Below are 17,084 nucleotides of genomic sequence, written 5' to 3'. Positions count from 1 at the left end.
TCAAGGAATTCAGGGATATTCAAAGCAGAAAGGTGACCAGTCCTCAGACATACTGATAAATTGTAGGATTAAAAAATCACCCCATCATTTATTAAATACAAAATATCAAGGAATTCAGGGATATTCAAAGCAGAAAGGTGACCAGTCCTCAGACATACTGATAAATTGTAGGATTAAAAAAATCACCCCATCGTTTATTAAAATAGTCAAGAAAAAATAGGCTGTAAGAACAGCTATCCTAGCTGTCTGGCTAAAAGCAAACAGGAATCATGACACACACTCACTGTGGTGTTTTCCTCTCACTGCGCAGACTAATTTCTTCTTTTAGTTAAAGCAACTGGGTAAATGAACAGGAAAGGAAACACAACCCAGGACACAGCTGGGCTGGCAGGTGCTGCCTCTGCCACTTCCTTTCTGAGCCTCTCCATCACTAACCTTAAAAGCATGAACGGTGCTTACAGGATTTCTTCTTCCTCTCCCAGCTACACCTGAACACTTCTGTTAAGACTCTGCCGCACTCGGGATGCTCGCCCAGAACTCCTTTAATATCTTTTAAAAAAGACAGTATTTGTCAGCACAGTGCACAATAGGAATCATTCCTACAACAAAAAAAAAAATAAAGCCAGCTCTCCCAGCTCTGTCCCTAAACCTGTTGCTTCTACTATTAATTCAAGGATTTTGACAGGGTGAACCAGAATATTATTACAACAAGAAAACAGCTATAACGTCCCTCCAGTAGCTCTGCTCAGCTAAAATTGTAGTTGTGTAAAACTCAGCTACAGCCATTCAACCCAAGTTCCACTAGATTTAAAGAGCGTATGTGACTCGTGTAGAAAGAGGCCAAACTGCCCCAAAATTATAGTCAGGTTACTTAAACATCACAAAGAATCCACACCAGCAGCCACAGAGGAAAATTAATCAAGATATTTAATACAGTGCAATCCATAGTAGTTTCTTAATTAAAATAATTGTGTGCATGTATCTGAATGGGTTATCAATTATCACCAAAAAAAAAAAAAGCAATAAACATTGTAGTGCTATGTAGAAAAATGTACAACTGAAAATTTAAATCTTCCCTATTTCCAAGAAACAGCGTCTGTCAATTGCAAATCATTATCACCAATTAAAATGGGAATAGTGACTACACGGCTGCGGTGACAAACACAAGGCTGGTCACACATCAGTTCAGGGATATAAATAGAAACTTGCAAAGAACTAAAAACCTAAAGCATTCTTGCACCTAAACACAATAAGAAGCCAATGGTGGCTTTAACGACTTTTCCTGGTTTTAAATGCCTTACAAGACTTCTAGACACACTAAAACTTGACTTAAAATTACAGAGTGTTTTTTCAGCTTATTTCAATTCAATATGGCCCAAACTTTTGAAGATGAAGATCCAGCAGTGGCAGCAGCACAGTCCGAAAGCTGAATGTTTGATTTTGCAAATACCTTTTTTACAGAAATTCAACCACACAAACTGCAGGCGATTCCCCCTGCTCCCCCTTCCTTCCTTTGGGCAGACCATGCTATGCAGAAAACAGCGATGCAGTTCCCACTGCTTTGGGTTAAAATTAAAGATAAAGACATTTTGCTTATGCTTCTTCTCAACACAACACATTTGCACCCAGAATAGGTAATCAAAGTCTTTTTTCCAGCCGGTTACTGCTGTGGTTACATGGTTCCTGCCCAAGCTTCCAGCTCTTTCATGTCATCATCCTCTTCCTCCTCTTTCTTCTTGGCTGCAAAATATCAAAAGAAAACAAATGAGTGGGAATCTTAACAGAATCCTGTCTCCATTCTTTGCAGGAGAGAAGCCTCTTTGCTGCTGACCTAACCAATAAATGAAGCCCCAAACGCCGGCAGAGGAAAACAAATACAGCAGATTGCATTGGAGCAGGGCTGGACAGCAGTCCTGAGGACAAGGACTTGGGGGTGTTCGTAGACAAGAACAACATGAGCCAGCAACGTGTGCTTGCATCCCACAAATCCCCCCACATCCCGGGCTGAATCAGAAATGTGGCCAGCAGGGCAAGGGGGGAGATAATGCCCCTCTGCCCCACTCTGGGGAGACCCCCCCCCACTGCTGCCTCCAGCTCTGGGGCCACCAACAGCAGAAGGACATGGAGCTGTTGGAGCGGGGCCAGAGGAGGCCACGGAGATGCTGGGAGGGCTGGAGCCCCTCTGCTGGGAGGGGGGGCTGAGAGAGTTGGGGGGGTTCAGCCTGGAGAAGAGAAGGCTCCAGGGAGACCTTAGAGCCCCTTCCAGTCCCTAAAGGGGCTCCAGGAGAGATGGGGAGGGACCCTTGATCAGGGAGGGGAGCCCACAGGGGTTCCCAAGGGGAACGGTTTGACACTGAAAGAGGGGAGATTTAGGTGAGATCTGAGGAAGAACTTGTTTGGTGTGAGGGTGGTGAGAGCCTGGCCCAGGTTGCCCAGAGAAGCAAGGGCAGGTTGGAGGGGGCTTGGAGCAACCTGGTCTGGTGGGAGGTGTCCCTGCCCAGGGCAGGGGGTGGGACTGGATGGTCTTTAAGGTCCCTTCCAACCCAAACCATTCTCTGACTCTATGAAGACCTTTTTGAACTGAAGTAAAAGGTGCCTTCTGAAAAAGCCAGAATGTGCTAAACTTCCTGATTTTGCCACTTTGCAGTGGAAAGAGACAATAACTCTCACAGGAAGAGTGTACACATGCACCCTTCCAACCCAAACCATTCTCTGACTCTATGAAGACCTTTTTGAACTGAAGTAAAAGGTGCCTTCTGAAAAAGCCAGAATGTGCTAAACTTCCTGATTTTGCCACTTTGCAGTGGAAAGAGACAATAACTCTCACAGGAAGAGTGTACACATGCACGAAGGCTGAGATGTGTGCATCAAAGCTGCCTAATGTTTCCCAAGCCTCCAAGCAGAGGACTCTGAGTTTTCAACTTTTTGTCTGACATATCCAGTATTACAGTCTCTCCTCTATAAAATATCAATTCCTTATTCCATCATGAAGTCCTCAAAGTGCAACAAATGAAGCTACTGTGTAGCTACTGTATTTGGAGACCTACACGCTGCCCCCAACATCATTTTTGGTCCTTCCAGGGGAGCCAATGTTGCTATTTGTCATAACGTGGCAAGTGCCATTTCTGGAGAGGAAAACCATTAACTCAGCAAAAAGGCTTTAGCCCAGAAATAGCTGCAATAATTTTGGAAAATAGCAAAAGCCAAGATGTCATTTCCTCAGACAGCATTTTCACTCTAAAAGGGGAAAACAAAAAGAGAGTCAAATAATTCATAGTCAAAATGGTTTGTGTCATTCCAAATGACACATTTATGTAAGAGAGATCTGAGTCAAGTCAAACTCAGGACCATTGGTACAAGTTTGGAATTTGTTTTCCTAACTGAAGCTCTTCCAGTCTCCATTAAAACCAGCTTCTGCCTGAATTTCTTCTGACATCAATTCAGCTGACAGGCAACAGCCCCACGTTTCTCATTCAGACTCATTTAAGTCAAAATCCAGACAGTTCCTGAGAACTGGCAGAGCTGGAAAACTCTCACTCATTTTCCATCCAGTGAATAAAAAGGAGGTAACAAGAGTCAGCTCCACGGCAGGAGAGAAGTGATTCCTATAACACACCCTGAGCGTGTACCTGCCTTGTGAAGGTGAACTAGTCCCTTTGAAACTCCCACCCAGGATGATCAAAAGTAAACTTTTTTAATAACAGTGTGTATTAAGTCAATTTTAAGTGAAAAACAATTTAGGTTAAAAAAAACCACACAAAATCCCCACCCACCACCACCCCAGAATCCCCAGGTTTCCCAAATGCCGTTCTTGGAAGCAGTTTTATTTAAGTAGCGTGCTATTTAAATCCATTAATGGAATTCTATTTTCCATCCAGAAGCAGCTTAACATTAATCCTATAAAACCCCGAGTTTTAGACTCATAGTTTTTACTACAAAAAAAGTTTGCAATTTTCATTTTGATTATTTTATGAAGTGCTATGTCTAGGTAGGTCTCATGCTGTATAGTTAACTTAAATATGTGCATAATTACGATGCCTCTTACTAGTCTGCAGTCACTACCACCTAATATAATGCAGAAAGTATATTTGGGTTCAGGTCAGTATGTTTTAAAGTCCATACCTAAAGAATATTTAAAGAACAAACCCTATTAAGGCAGCTAGGGAATAAATAGGTAATGCACACCATTATTTCAATTATTTCTCCTGCTGTTGGATCTGAATCTGGACAAAGTCACAGATTTAAGATATTTTGATATAACTCACTCTCCTCTCATCAACACTCATCAGCAATTCTGCCTACTGAAATAGGACTAGAAAACCCCAAAATCAATTATGTTAAAATAAAAGAACTATAATGCACAAGGAGCAAACTTCATTTTGTGCCACCTTAAGCAGAACCTTCTTGTTTGGCAGCATCTGCTGCTTCCCCAGGTCCTTTCAAGCCTGGAAAGACAGCAAGACAATTACAGATACACTGACCAACGGGGACTATTTTCACCCTCATCTTTCCTTCCTAAGTAAGCACATGAAACAGAGCCGCAGAGTCTACAATTTATTCATACTGCATTAATGCAGATTTGGCAAATTAGGCTAGGAAAGCTTCATTAATGCACACCAGAAGTATTCCAACTTAACTGTATTTCAAGAGGTATCGCTTCTAGTTCATTGAAGAGTGATCGGTTCAAATTTAACAGCAGCTTTGAACTGTGTAAATAGGAATATTTCTTGCCCATTTTCCACATAAAACCATCCCACTCACTGGAATTTCCAAGATATATGTGCTCTAAGACTGGGATGCCCCAGAGTTTGGTACCGTCTGCCCTGAGTATGTGCAAACCTCAAAGGAGGCAACAGCTGTCCCCAAAGAGGGGACACCGAGGTTAGTTCCTCCCAAAAGCCAGAAAAGCAGGGATCAAATTAAAAGCCAAAGTGGCAGCAACGGGGGCATCTGAGCCAGCCTGGGACTAATTCCAAGAGGTAATTTATTCTTCCTTTTTGGTACGTTTGTCAAGATCACTCCCCGTTGGGCGAGCAGTAACTGGTGAAAGGCTTCTACATTTTTCCACGTCTCCATTCTCCCCGGAGTGTTATCCATCCTGGAGATAAACTGGTAGCACTAGAACAGACAATAACTGCTCCTGCGACAGCTATTAATTTTTGGGGCTTCTTATGAAAGGCAGGTTACCCCGACGGAAAAATCGGCACGAGATGTAATTTGTGATTCATGAAGCAATTTCAAGGAGACGTCTGCGCTGCCTGCAGCCAGATCTCTCAAATCTGAGGAGCTCACAGTTAGATAAATATACTTTTTTAACAATCCAAGATGTTTCTGGTGAAGGTCCGTACATACCTGGCTTTGAGGGTATTGATATTGAGGGCACGTTTGGTAGTGGTACTGTCTCGGGACCACTTATTTCCAGCAAGTTTTTGTCTAGTTCTTCTTGTTCTAGTTCCTCTAGTTCTGCCATGAGTTCATCCTGGTTTTTTTAAAGGAGAGAAAAAAAAAAAAAAAAAAAAAAAAAGATACTTTAAGTCATATTTATTAGCAAGTACATTGAGCTGGTCATATTATTAAAGAAAATAGCTTAAAGGCATAGGATCAGAGCAAACTGGGGAGACGAGGAGTCTAAATCTTCACATGAATTCCTGTCTGTGATCTCTTGGAGGGTGAGGAGGGAGGGGAAAGCAGCGAAGAGAGGAAATCTAAATCCAAACATTCTCAGCATAAAGTCAGGGTCTCAGCTGCTGCCTGCACTGGCAGGAACAGCTACTAACAACTTCTAGGACAGCTTTGATATCCTAGTACTGCACCTGACACATGCAATATGCAGATCTTAAAAGAAAGATCTCACATGAGTCAGCACCCCTGGAGGGATTTAAAAGACACGTAGACATGGCATTTAGGGACATGGCTTAGGTGTGGACTTCGTAGTGTCGGGTTAACAGTTGGAAAAGACCCTTAAGATCATGGAGTCCAACCAAAATGATTCAATGATTTTATGATAGAAAGAGTGGCAAATTTCAAGCGTACCTCATCAAATTCTTCCCCAAATCCTACTGGCTTTGAGATGGCTGTGGAAATCTCATCTGCCAGCTCTTGCTGTTCTGCAATGTCCTGCATTAATTCATCTACTTTATCAATATCCCTGTAAAAGAAAGGAAAGAGTTCAATATAATCAGGCACTTTCCCAATCAGCGTTTAAGACTGTTATTTCTTGGTCTCTGCAGAAATGCCACACCACAGTGACATTTCACAAGGTCCTTTTCCAAAACGTTCTTTGCATTCAAGTCTGAATTTTATCCCCCTGGTCTCAACAAAATTATACATGTGTTTTTTATTCTCCCGTAAAAGCTTAGCTCCCAGCAGTTCTGTCCCCAGATTTCACATGAAGAAGTTTTGTTCTACATTACTAGCATTAATAACAATTTGCTCTGTTCCCCGCTCCAGCATTATTCCATTACACCTACAATATTTGCTTTCAGAGCAAGTACAACATTCCCATAATGCACAGTTTACCTTTAATTATTGCTACGTACACAAACCCCACTGCACAGAAATAAGTTTAAGTCTCCCCTCAAGGCTTAAAATTCTTGCTGGAACTGGTGCACCCTCCCATTTGCCTTAGAGCTCACTGGTGTCAGCCCTCTTCCAGACAAAGGCAGCGGCTGTGTGTTACATTAAAAAGCTGAGAAAGCATCGATACTTTGTGCATTTTGCTCAATATGAAAGTATATCTAGTATTTTTATTTAAGTTACAGCCCTTTAAAAGAAGATTTTGCTATCCTAGCTCTACCTTTGGTTATGAAACACCTAATGTTTAGAAGATCAAGCCAACGACAAACTAAAGGTCCTACAGAAAGATGCAGAAAGGAATAACTTACATGTTGTCATGAGCAGCTTTCATCGCTTTAGCAGCGAAACCCATGTTCTTAAGCACTTCAGTGTTAGTGTTGGCATTCTCCAGGGCTTCCCTCTGAAATTCAATCGTGGATAACGTGCCATCTATCTGTGCAAGCTGCTTCTCGTACCTCTTCTTACGCTTCAGGGCCTGAAGAGCAGCTGAACAACAAAGAGTAGAATTTGTGAGATTTACGCCCCAAACAGCCACTCGTTTTGTACCAAATGCCACTCCGTGCAGAGAAATATTTAGCACTTTTGATTGGTTGTCATCCACTTTTCTTCCTAGATAAACTACGTTGCCTAACTCTTGTGTTTAATTGTTTCAAGGCGGTCAGATGCCTGCTGTCCATCCCCTGCCACATGAGGGATGCAAGCCAAGAGGCGACTTGAGGAGCAGGAGTTCAGTTGCTCGTTAACACACCACAAACCAGAGACTACGCTACAATGATCAGCAGGCTTCAATATTCAAGCTGATCCTCTTGAAACCAGCGTTGGTGACCATCACCCCTAACACATCAAGGTACAGTTGTTTGTGTAGCCCCTGGCAGATGAGGTGATGATGCTGCTGCAGGGTCCCTACCAACCAGCTCAACTCCTCTGCTGGGAAAAGCAGCTCCTTCAAAAACAATTACTCCTATGACGGGGTACTGTCAGTGCAATAGTCTCTGGTAGACATGAGAAGAGAGATGCCATCACCTAAATTAGATGCTGGGAGGGCTGGAGCCCCTCTGCTGTGAGGATAGGCTGAAAGAGTCAGGGGGATTCAGCCTGGAGAAGAGAAGGCTCCGGGGAGACCTTCGAGCCCCTTCCAGTCCCTCAAGAGGCTCCAGGAGAGATGGGGAGGGACTCTGGATCAGGGAGGGGAGCCATAGGACAAGGGGGAAGGGTTTGACACTGAAAGAGGAGAGATTGATATGAGATCTGCTGTGAGGGTGGTGAGAGCCTGGCCCAGGTTGCCCAGAGAAGCTGTGGCTGCCCCATCCCTGGAGGGGTTCAAGGGCAGGTTGGAGGGGGCTTGGAGCAACCTGGTGTGGTGGGAGGTGTCCCTGCCCAGGGCAGCGGGGGTGGGAATGAGATGATCTTTAAGGTCCCTTCCAACCCAAACCATTCTATGATTCTAAACTGGTTTGAGCAATCAGCTGCTCATAAGCACTTGTCCAATGCCTGCTCACTGCAAGAGGAGCCCATGACAGCTCCCACAGGGAGCTCCACACCCCATGTAGGAGGACTGGTCCAACTCGCTGCACAGCTGAGCTTCTCCAGCTCCTTCTGCATCACTCAGCTCCACCCCACCCAGACAGGAATGCGCCCAACTGGTGACAACCATCAACAGCCAGCTCCTCCTGAGACACCTGGACATACAACAGCCACGTGGGCGTTTGTTCCCGAAACTTTGACTGCGAATAAAGATCAGATTGTATGTAAATCTTGCCTGTATGTGGCTAAAAGTTTTGGCTGCAGTGCAGGCAGAGCTCTTCAGGAAGAAATTTTTCACTCTAAGGGTGGCAAGACCCCAGCCCAGGTTGCCCAGAGAAGCTGTGGCTGCCCCATCCCTGGAGGGGTTCAAGGGCAGGTTGGAGGGGGCTTGGAGCAACCTGGTGTGGTGGGAGGTGTCCCTGCCCAGGGCAGGGGGTGGGACTGGGTGGTCTTTAAGGTCCCTTCCCACCCAAACCATTCTATCATTCTATGAAAACTTACCGAGCCCTGAGCACCATTGACTGAGGAACAAACACCAGGTATCACACAGAGTAAGACGTATGACTAGAGCTTCCCTTCATGGCATTCCTCTTCCCCTCCCGAGATGGACAGATTTGGCCATACCATAAATCACCCACCTACTTTAAAACCTCAGCTTGGCCACACGCTGCTGTCCTAAGGGCTGTACCTAATGGTTTCTGAGCTCAGCCATGGGCACACTTCAGTTCTTCCATGCTCTAACCTGTGTGAGACTCACAGCAGAAAGCTGTTAACGTGACCCAGGATGAATTCTTCCAATACAAGAATTGTCTTGGAATCTGCTAAAAACCAACATCCCGCACCTCCCAGCGCATCAGGAACAGAGGCAAATAAAGGCTTTATATCTTTAAGATGTTCTTTCAATCCTTTGCAGACGCATTCACATATTCTACAGCAGACTTGGGGGTGGAGGGCTATGGGGGACAAGAAGAAATGCCGCCAGCAGACAGCTTCCCTTATCTCCCTGCTAGAGGGACAATAACTTTGTGACATGATGAGCGTGTTCCTGCAACACGAGCAAAACAGCTCCCCTCCTAAAAGCGGATTAAGGCTGCCGTCACCCCGCAGATTTTGTCAGATGCCATCTTGAGAAGCCTGACAGCCCTGCAAGATAACGTCCTGGTCTCCAGAAGCCCCACACATACCTTCAGTTCCACACCTGGATATGAATAGGGCTGTATTTGATGACTTTCAAATGACACTGATGTACTAGAGAATTAAAAAAAAAAAAGTCCTTTGGGAAGGGACAGCTAAGGTTGCCAAGAACCCAAAGTAGCACGGCTTGATTTAGCAGCAGAGACCAAATACACAGGTCACCTCAACTGTTCCAATACAAGCCAAAAACCCACAACGAGCCTCTTTTTCAGTCCAAGGACCAGTAAATCTCCTCTGGGGCTAGTCAATGTTCATTCTCATTTGAGAGGAGCAAGGACCAGTAAATCTCCTCTGGGGCTAGTCCGATGTTCATTCTCATTGGAGAGGAGTGGGAACAGGACTGGGTTTTTGCTGACGATATTTGCTCTGCACCATCAAGCACATCATAAGTATCACCTGAAACATTCCAGCTTTATGCCAGATCATAAAGTAACGAGCAACATGTTCCTGGTGTATTTAGTCTGGTTAATTTTGCACTAGTGGTTTAATTAAGGATATATAAAGTTTTTTTACTCAGAAAGATAAAACTATTACCAGGCTGTGTTTATAGAGTGACAGATGCTGGGAAGGTGTCAGACAGTGACATCCTTTATTGAGGATTCTGTGCATCATGGAGAACTATTGGCAAAACCAGAGGTTTTATAACCATTACACAAACCCAAGTATTATAATTTCCATATGGTTCCCCACTATACTTTCTCTGAGAATAGCTACAGTTTAGCTTTTTTTCCTGCTTATGTACTTTTGAAACAAGCTGCTCAGACCCCAAACATCACGAGCATCACTGGGAAAGATCTCACGATCAGGGTTTTTATCAGGGCTGTTGGGTAACCCTAGCTCTCCTGCTCCCTTGCCCCCCAGCTCACTGCACTAGAGCTGCACTCTCTTCACTCTGGTTTATTAATCATTTCCTTGATTAATTTCTCACTTGTATACACAAATCTAGGCTCCTACTTTTACAAAAGTGAGGTATGTAATCTTCTAGCCCACAGATCTGAGCGGGGTTTCCCCCCCAAGCCCCAGAAGATGGCACACACATCTCCCAGCGCTGCTACCTGCCGAGCTCCTGCTGAACCTCCTCACGTTCCCAACGGGCTCTCAGCCACGCTCCGACCCGCTGGGATCCCCCTGGAACACACACCCCTGCCTGGGACGGGAACAGAAATATACAATCATAGAATTGCCTGGGCTGGAAGGGACCTTTCAGATCACCAAGTCCAACCATCAGCTAACACCGACACAAACCATCACTAACCCACGTCCCTCAGCACCACGTCTGCCCGGCTTTTAAATACCTCCAGGGATGGTGACTCCACCACTGCCTTGGGCAGCCTCTTCCAAGGCCTCACAACCCTTTCAGTGAAGAATTTTTCCTAATGTCCATCCTAAACCTCCCCTGGCACAACTTGAGGCCATTTCCTCTTGTCCCATCGCCTGTTCCTTGGGAGAAGAGACCGACCTCTGCTGGCTACACCCTCCTTTCAGGGAGTTGGAGAGAGCCAGAAGGTCTCCCCTCAGCCTCCTCTTCTCCAGGCTGAACACCCCCAGCTCCCTCAGCCACTACTCAAAAGACTTGTGCTCCAGACCCCTCACCAGCTCCGTTGCCCCTCTCTGGAACCCACTCCAGCACCTTAATACATTCATTTAAAACTTGCCTTGTGTCACGTGAAAACTCAAAATGGATTTGTGATCTTTTCTAGAAACGCTTCCAGCTCCTTCCAACCAAGAGCAGCCAAGGAAGATATTCATATTTTCCCCTCTCTCCAGTAAGGCCACGGCAAGGACAGAGTCTCCCTGGCCCCAGTGCCCATCTCTACCTACTTGAAGACCAACAGGTAGAAATTCCTACTTCAGGAGCCTGAAAGGAATTGCTGGGACCATGTATCAGTCCTCACAAACACAGGGCCCAGGCACAAAGGTGCCAGGGCAGTTCAGCATAAATATTCAGCACAGGTTGATTAACTTCAATGTGATAAATGAGTTCCTGCAATGAAGAAAACCCTGCACAAGAGATTGCAATTTTTTTGCAGCTAGAAGCAGTAAGGAATGTAGAACGAGGTATTCAGTGCCTCAAATTAGATGATCACAACTTCCTGTAATTTATTTCCGTCTGTGTTTCCTTGCTTAAATATCTTTTCATGTAATATCATTGTTTAGAACTAGAGGATTTTATTAAGCTGAAAAAATAAAAAATGCCATGTTAATATAAGTCACTTGTATTCACTGCATCCTGCAAGCTTTGGCAATTCATTTCCCACATTCCTCTCCCCCCACCCTCCCCCAAGAAGAGACTTTGCACTTGATATTCAGGATTCTCCTTGTTGCAATTAGTGGCGCAGCCCTTTTTTGTAATTACCAGTGCCCCTTCCACAGATGTGCCCACCTCTGGACACAAACACCACTCAGAGAGGGCTGGGTGCCACCTTCCTGCATATCTGCCCTCCACACAGCCTGGCAGAGACCGTGCCAGGGTCCAGGGCAAACCATTCCCTGCTTCAGTGGCAATCAGTGGCAGCTCCAAGACCTGATCACCAGCTGATCGTTTCTCTGCATCTCATCTCATTTCTTTAAGAGAAATACTTAAAACCACGTTTGCTTGTTGAAGATCGTTACAGTTAAGTTGGTTTTCCATCTCTCAGCAGCCATTTCTCAACGTTCAGGTATTTCGGGAGGAACATCAATCCCCACAGCTCAGAGGTCACAGGGAATTTCTGGAGTAAAGGTCCCTTTGGAGAAAAAAAAAAGACCGACAGCCTGGATTACAGAGCCGGGCACAGGCAGTGGGGGGAGCCCCAAATTCCTCCTTCCAGTGCAGGACCAGCGAGAGCCTCTGTTAATGCAAATAAAGGGTCTGCAACTTCTCCAGATGTTGTATCACACTTTACACACTTGGCAGAGCGGTGGTATAGAGGGTATAGATCCAAGGGGGTGATTCTGTTCCCATCCTCAGCTGCTTTATCTCCACTCTCCTATTTCAGCATCGATTTCTGAAAAGCAACGAGCAGTTCTGGTACTTTCCCCCCCCCCCCCCCAACAGTCTTTCCCATCTGCATAAATATCTACTGAAATCTTATGTACTACTGAAAAATTATGTACCAGACTAATACATTTTTATTAAGTTTTCATTGAAGTCGAAGCTATGAATGCTAATCTGTAGGAAAGGACATCGGCTCTTTTTCCTCCAAAAAGGAAAAAAAAAAAAAAAATCAGTTTCCATAATTTGAAAGAAGTATGAAAAAGAGACAGGAGGCTAGAAATATGTCCTCTAGCACCACGTTATTTTATACACATGCAAAGAACGGATGTGCCTTTGAAGTCAAAGTGTATCACAGCCCATCTCTACTCTGCACAAAGATTGCTATCATGTTAGGCAGCTGTGGAGGACGCAGTCCTCGGGACCCACACCCCTAATTATGCCTTTACTGCTTCCAAGATACTAATTACATTGGCAGGCAATGTAAATTAATACCCTGCTTTAATTGCTGTGGAGTTGCTTCAGCAGGACCTGTAACCATAAAGCATTTTAAAGCATTTCTTCTCTAACGTAGCCAGACTTCACTGACAACCCAGAACCTGTTGCTGGAGAGAGATCACCAGCAGATTTTTCTGCTCTCACCACGGTGTGGCTGTGTATTTCTTACAGAAATACCTGCCCTTATACAGAATAAAGCACATAAAGATCCTGACAATGATTTCTACTTGTTACTGATTACTTGAGCCTGGTAAAAACAGCCTGGGAAGGCCGGCGTGTTGCAGGCAGTGGGCAGGGAACCAGGTGCAGCTCTCACAGGATCCCTCAGCCTGGCGCTCCTCTTGCACGGAGCTAAAGGAAACAGCTCCAGACAAAAAAAAACAACTCTTCAGGAAGGGGCTCACAAGGAAGGATGATAGAATAGGGCTGGAAAAATGGCAGGCAGTGTCCCTGATGAGCACTCACTGAGTGAGTCCCCATGAGCAGCCCTCCCCCCCGTGAGTAGCGACTTTCCACTGAAGTCGCTCAATAACACTCTACATTTCTCCTCCTGGAGCATCTTGCCTTAACTCACTCCTGAAATATCCCTATTCCTTATAAAACCAGCAGGACCAGTTCAAATCACTGGCTGGTTTGGGAGAGGATTTTTTTCTTGCCCCCCCCCCCCCACTCACTTTTTTTATTTTTCCCCTTTTTGGCTCCAATGTCCCATCGGTTGCACATTAGGAAAAGACAGCAGAGGCTGAAGCATTTTCCAAGAACAAAGGGGCAGATGACAGATTACCCTCCTGAAGGGCCATGGATGAAATAAACCTATGCAAGAAAGCTATTGAGAGACTTAGAATTTACTATTATAAAGAAAAAAAAAAAAAAAAAAAAAAGCTCAACATTCTCAACATTTAAGATAAACTTCACTTAAGGAATCAATGCAGACCCAGTGACAGCCAAACTACTGGATCATTACATGGGAAGTCAAGCTTCCATGAGGCAACAGCAAGAACCTGCCAATAAAGAGCATTTTAGACAACCTTTACAACCCGTACCTTATCCGTAACAAGCGCAGGGTGTGTTTACCTTGTAAAGTCCAATGTGCACAATGAATTGCATGCACTTAAGACACCCTCTAAAAAAGTCACAGCATATAAAAAAAATCATAGTTGTACTTTCTTTGAATTTTAGTAAAGTTTTCAGCAGATTACATAAAGAAGTATGCACTGGGGAAAAAGCAGTTATATATATTATTATAATTAAATTAAAGGTAATACATTTAAAATTAACTGGGTGACTCCTGCCATCCATTAGGAATGGTGAGCAGACTCTAAATTATCTTCTCCATATGACATTTTGATATATTCATTGCCTTTATTACCAGCGATGACTGGGGCATGGAAGCGAATTTTTATTCATAAAAGTTTCACCAGAGTCCTGACCAGTTAAAACAGATATAAATAGTTTATGACCTCTTGGCGTAAGCAAAATAAAATGTCTCAGTGTTAATGAGCATCAGCCTCTAATCTCTGAAGTTTATTTTTGCACAGTACTCCTCACAAAGAGTTAGATTCCAGAGAGGAAGGTGAGTCCGGTAAAACAGCAGCTGAGTCAAAAATAATTACAGCTGGACTGATCAAAGCAATTATGTGAATGTAAAAACTTGTGTAGAAGATTTTACAGCTTTTAGAAAAAAAAAAAAAAAAATCAAACTTTTAATACATAAAAAGCCACTCCTTCCTTTGGGGGGGGGTTTGTTTGAGTTTCATTAATACATAAAAAGCCACTCCTTCCTTTGGTTTTTGGGGGTTGGTTTGTTTGAGTTTCCGTCTTCAATTGATGAGCTGCAAAATGCTATTTTTAATTTCTTATTTATTTGAATTTCTGTGACATCTTCCCCTTGGAAATTCCAGCTGAAGTCTTTACACTTACAATTTGAGCACGGGGAATAACAAGCAACCCTGGGTTTCATTATGACGAATGCCAGGGTAGCACCCTGCCCTCTGACACCGCTGATAAACGGGAACTCCTGGTAGGGGTTCAGTCACTAATTCTTCTGACTAATGAACACTCTGAAGTGAAAAGAGCCGAGTTATTTACCCAGACTATCCTCCCCCGGCAGCACTCGCAGCCGGAGAAACATCACTGCTCACCCAAATCATTTCTGTTTGTTCTCGGGAAATGCTCTCTGTAAGAATTTCATTTTACATATTTTAAAGTATTTCAACCTGTATATAAGCAATTTATTAACAGAGCTGGTGTAAATCTTACGATTTGCCTTGCAATCTTTCCAGCAGTTGAGTTTTTCTTGTTAGTGGAACAAGAAAAACGTCAGCAGGACAATAAAAATACAGTTTTGCTACACAGAACAGCGTTCAGCGAGGAAAAATTACCTATGAACGTGTCAGTGATTTAGTCAAAAATCGAAAGCACTCATGCAAATAAATACTTGTAGGACAAGTAGTGCTAATGGGATATTTATACATACAGCAAGTGTATCAAATTAATGCTTTTATATATCATTAGTAGAAAAGTATAGATTAGTGGATAGAAAATAAGGAAGAACCTAAGGCTTCTTTTTCTACGTACTTGCAACTCCAAATTTTACTGGCAAAACCACGTCTCAACTTGAGAAGAGCAGGAGCAACAGCTACTTCAAACAGAATATAATTCAAGAGTTTCCCCGAATTCAAACCCACACTTGCATCAAGGTCCACACACCTGTGAACCTGAGGAAGTGGTCCCACCAACATGTGTGTTTCCTGCCCATTGAACTCCTGCCTCTGCAAAAATCTGCTAAAAAAAAAAAAAAAAAAAAAATTAAAAACACCCACACCTAAAACAGAGAGGGCTTTTCATCCAGAGGCTGACACATGGGTTCATAGCTCTGATTGAATTACTTTTCCCTCGACTGGAGTAATCTCACATCTAATTTTTACATTCTCTCTGGCAAACGAGGGAAGAAACGGCGGCAGCAGAGATACTGCCGCAAAAGGTCACCAGATGTACTAATATGGAATGAAACACTTCCACAGCAGTCTCAAAAATAATGTCCCCCAAATGACAGTCACATCAAAAATAAATAGTGCAAAATACCTGCAGAGGAGCTGCCCAAACCTGGGGGTCTTGGCCCTTCCAGCAGAAAGCCCAGACCCTAGAGATAATGGAGATTATCAACTTCATACCGGGTGACTGTCTTGAACATTATAATGCGTATCCATCTATAATTTGCTCACAAAGAAGTGTCATTATTTTTGCTGCTTCTGGAAATGCCATTCCATCTTCCTGGCACTTGCCTCGGCAGCAAATTTAATCACCAACAACATCCTTGCTGTCCTTGAAATGGAACAAACAAGAGGCACCAGTAGGTTTAAGAAGCAATGGGCTGCCTTGCCTACAGTAGAGTAGCTTAATCTTAGATTGCTCATCTCATTCTGCTGAGAATTAGCAAACTGCCTACAGCATCCTAAAAGAAATTCCTGAAAAAAAGGTAATTTCACAAAATATCCTCCAATGCTACAAACAGATAAAAAGGCAGATATAAATCCAATAGTGATAAATCCCACTAGAGTCTCACCAAACTTCTTTCATCCCTTTGAGTCCATGCCTTCTGCAGGGATGTGCTGGCTCGAGAAACTGTCACCCAGATGAAAAATAGTCATGTTGGCTCAAACTTAACCCAGAATAAACAGATCCGGGCAGTATCTTGCCAGAACAGACCTAGGAACACTCATCCCAGACCAGGTGATTCTTACCAGACACAGAAACTGCTGATTCTTAATTCTCTATTCAGGGTCCTCGAGGTCAGACCTTTTTGGGGTATTTCCGAAACCTTTCAGGATATTTCCAAACCCGTGCAACCACTCGAGACGTAACAGCCAGAGAGCACCCTTGCCTTGCACTCTCCTGCCTCAGCATTTTTGCTTTGGTGCTGCATCAGGGAACACCTCCTGCCCCTCCTGTGCTCCAGCACGGCATCGCCCACATCCTGCAGGCCAGTGACTTCTCTACGTGGAAGCAAACACAAAGCTTTTCAGAGACAGTAAGGCACAGGCCTCAGAAAGGCCTGAAGAGGAAGAAAGCAAAGCCCAGCCACCGAGCCGAACTGGTGTCCCATGAAATACCTGATTGCACTGATGGCACAGCATGATGTGTCTGAGGGTCAAGAACTCAGGTTTGATTTTAAACAGAATCACAGAATCTTCTAGGTTGGAAGGGACCTTAAAGATCATCTTGTCCAACCGTCAACCTAACTGACAAAAATAGACACCCACACAACAAACAAGGAGCATCATCACTAAACCAGACCTCCCAGCACTACATCAACCCG

General features: G+C 44.0%; 1 protein-coding gene across 1 annotated transcript in view; it reads right to left on the bottom strand.

The window, feature by feature from the left end:
- Positions 1-909: 909 nt before the first annotated feature.
- Positions 910-17,084, bottom strand: part of CHMP4B (charged multivesicular body protein 4B) — a 28,451-nt gene continuing 12,276 nt past the window's right edge. The window contains exons 2-5 of the mRNA XM_014941298.1: positions 6,885-7,062; positions 6,034-6,148; positions 5,353-5,479; positions 910-1,740 (exon numbers count right to left, since the gene is read on the bottom strand). Coding sequence (XP_014796784.1) covers positions 1,673-1,740; positions 5,353-5,479; positions 6,034-6,148; positions 6,885-7,062 — 488 coding nt within the window. The 3' untranslated portion in view covers positions 910-1,672. The remainder of the gene's footprint in view (positions 1,741-5,352; positions 5,480-6,033; positions 6,149-6,884; positions 7,063-17,084) is intronic.

This window comes from Calidris pugnax, unplaced genomic scaffold (genome assembly GCF_001431845.1).
Source record: "Calidris pugnax isolate Ruff unplaced genomic scaffold, ASM143184v1 scaffold55, whole genome shotgun sequence".
Classification (NCBI taxonomy): domain Eukaryota; kingdom Metazoa; phylum Chordata; class Aves; order Charadriiformes; family Scolopacidae; genus Calidris; species Calidris pugnax.
This window is presented reverse-complemented; position numbering and strand designations above follow the sequence as displayed.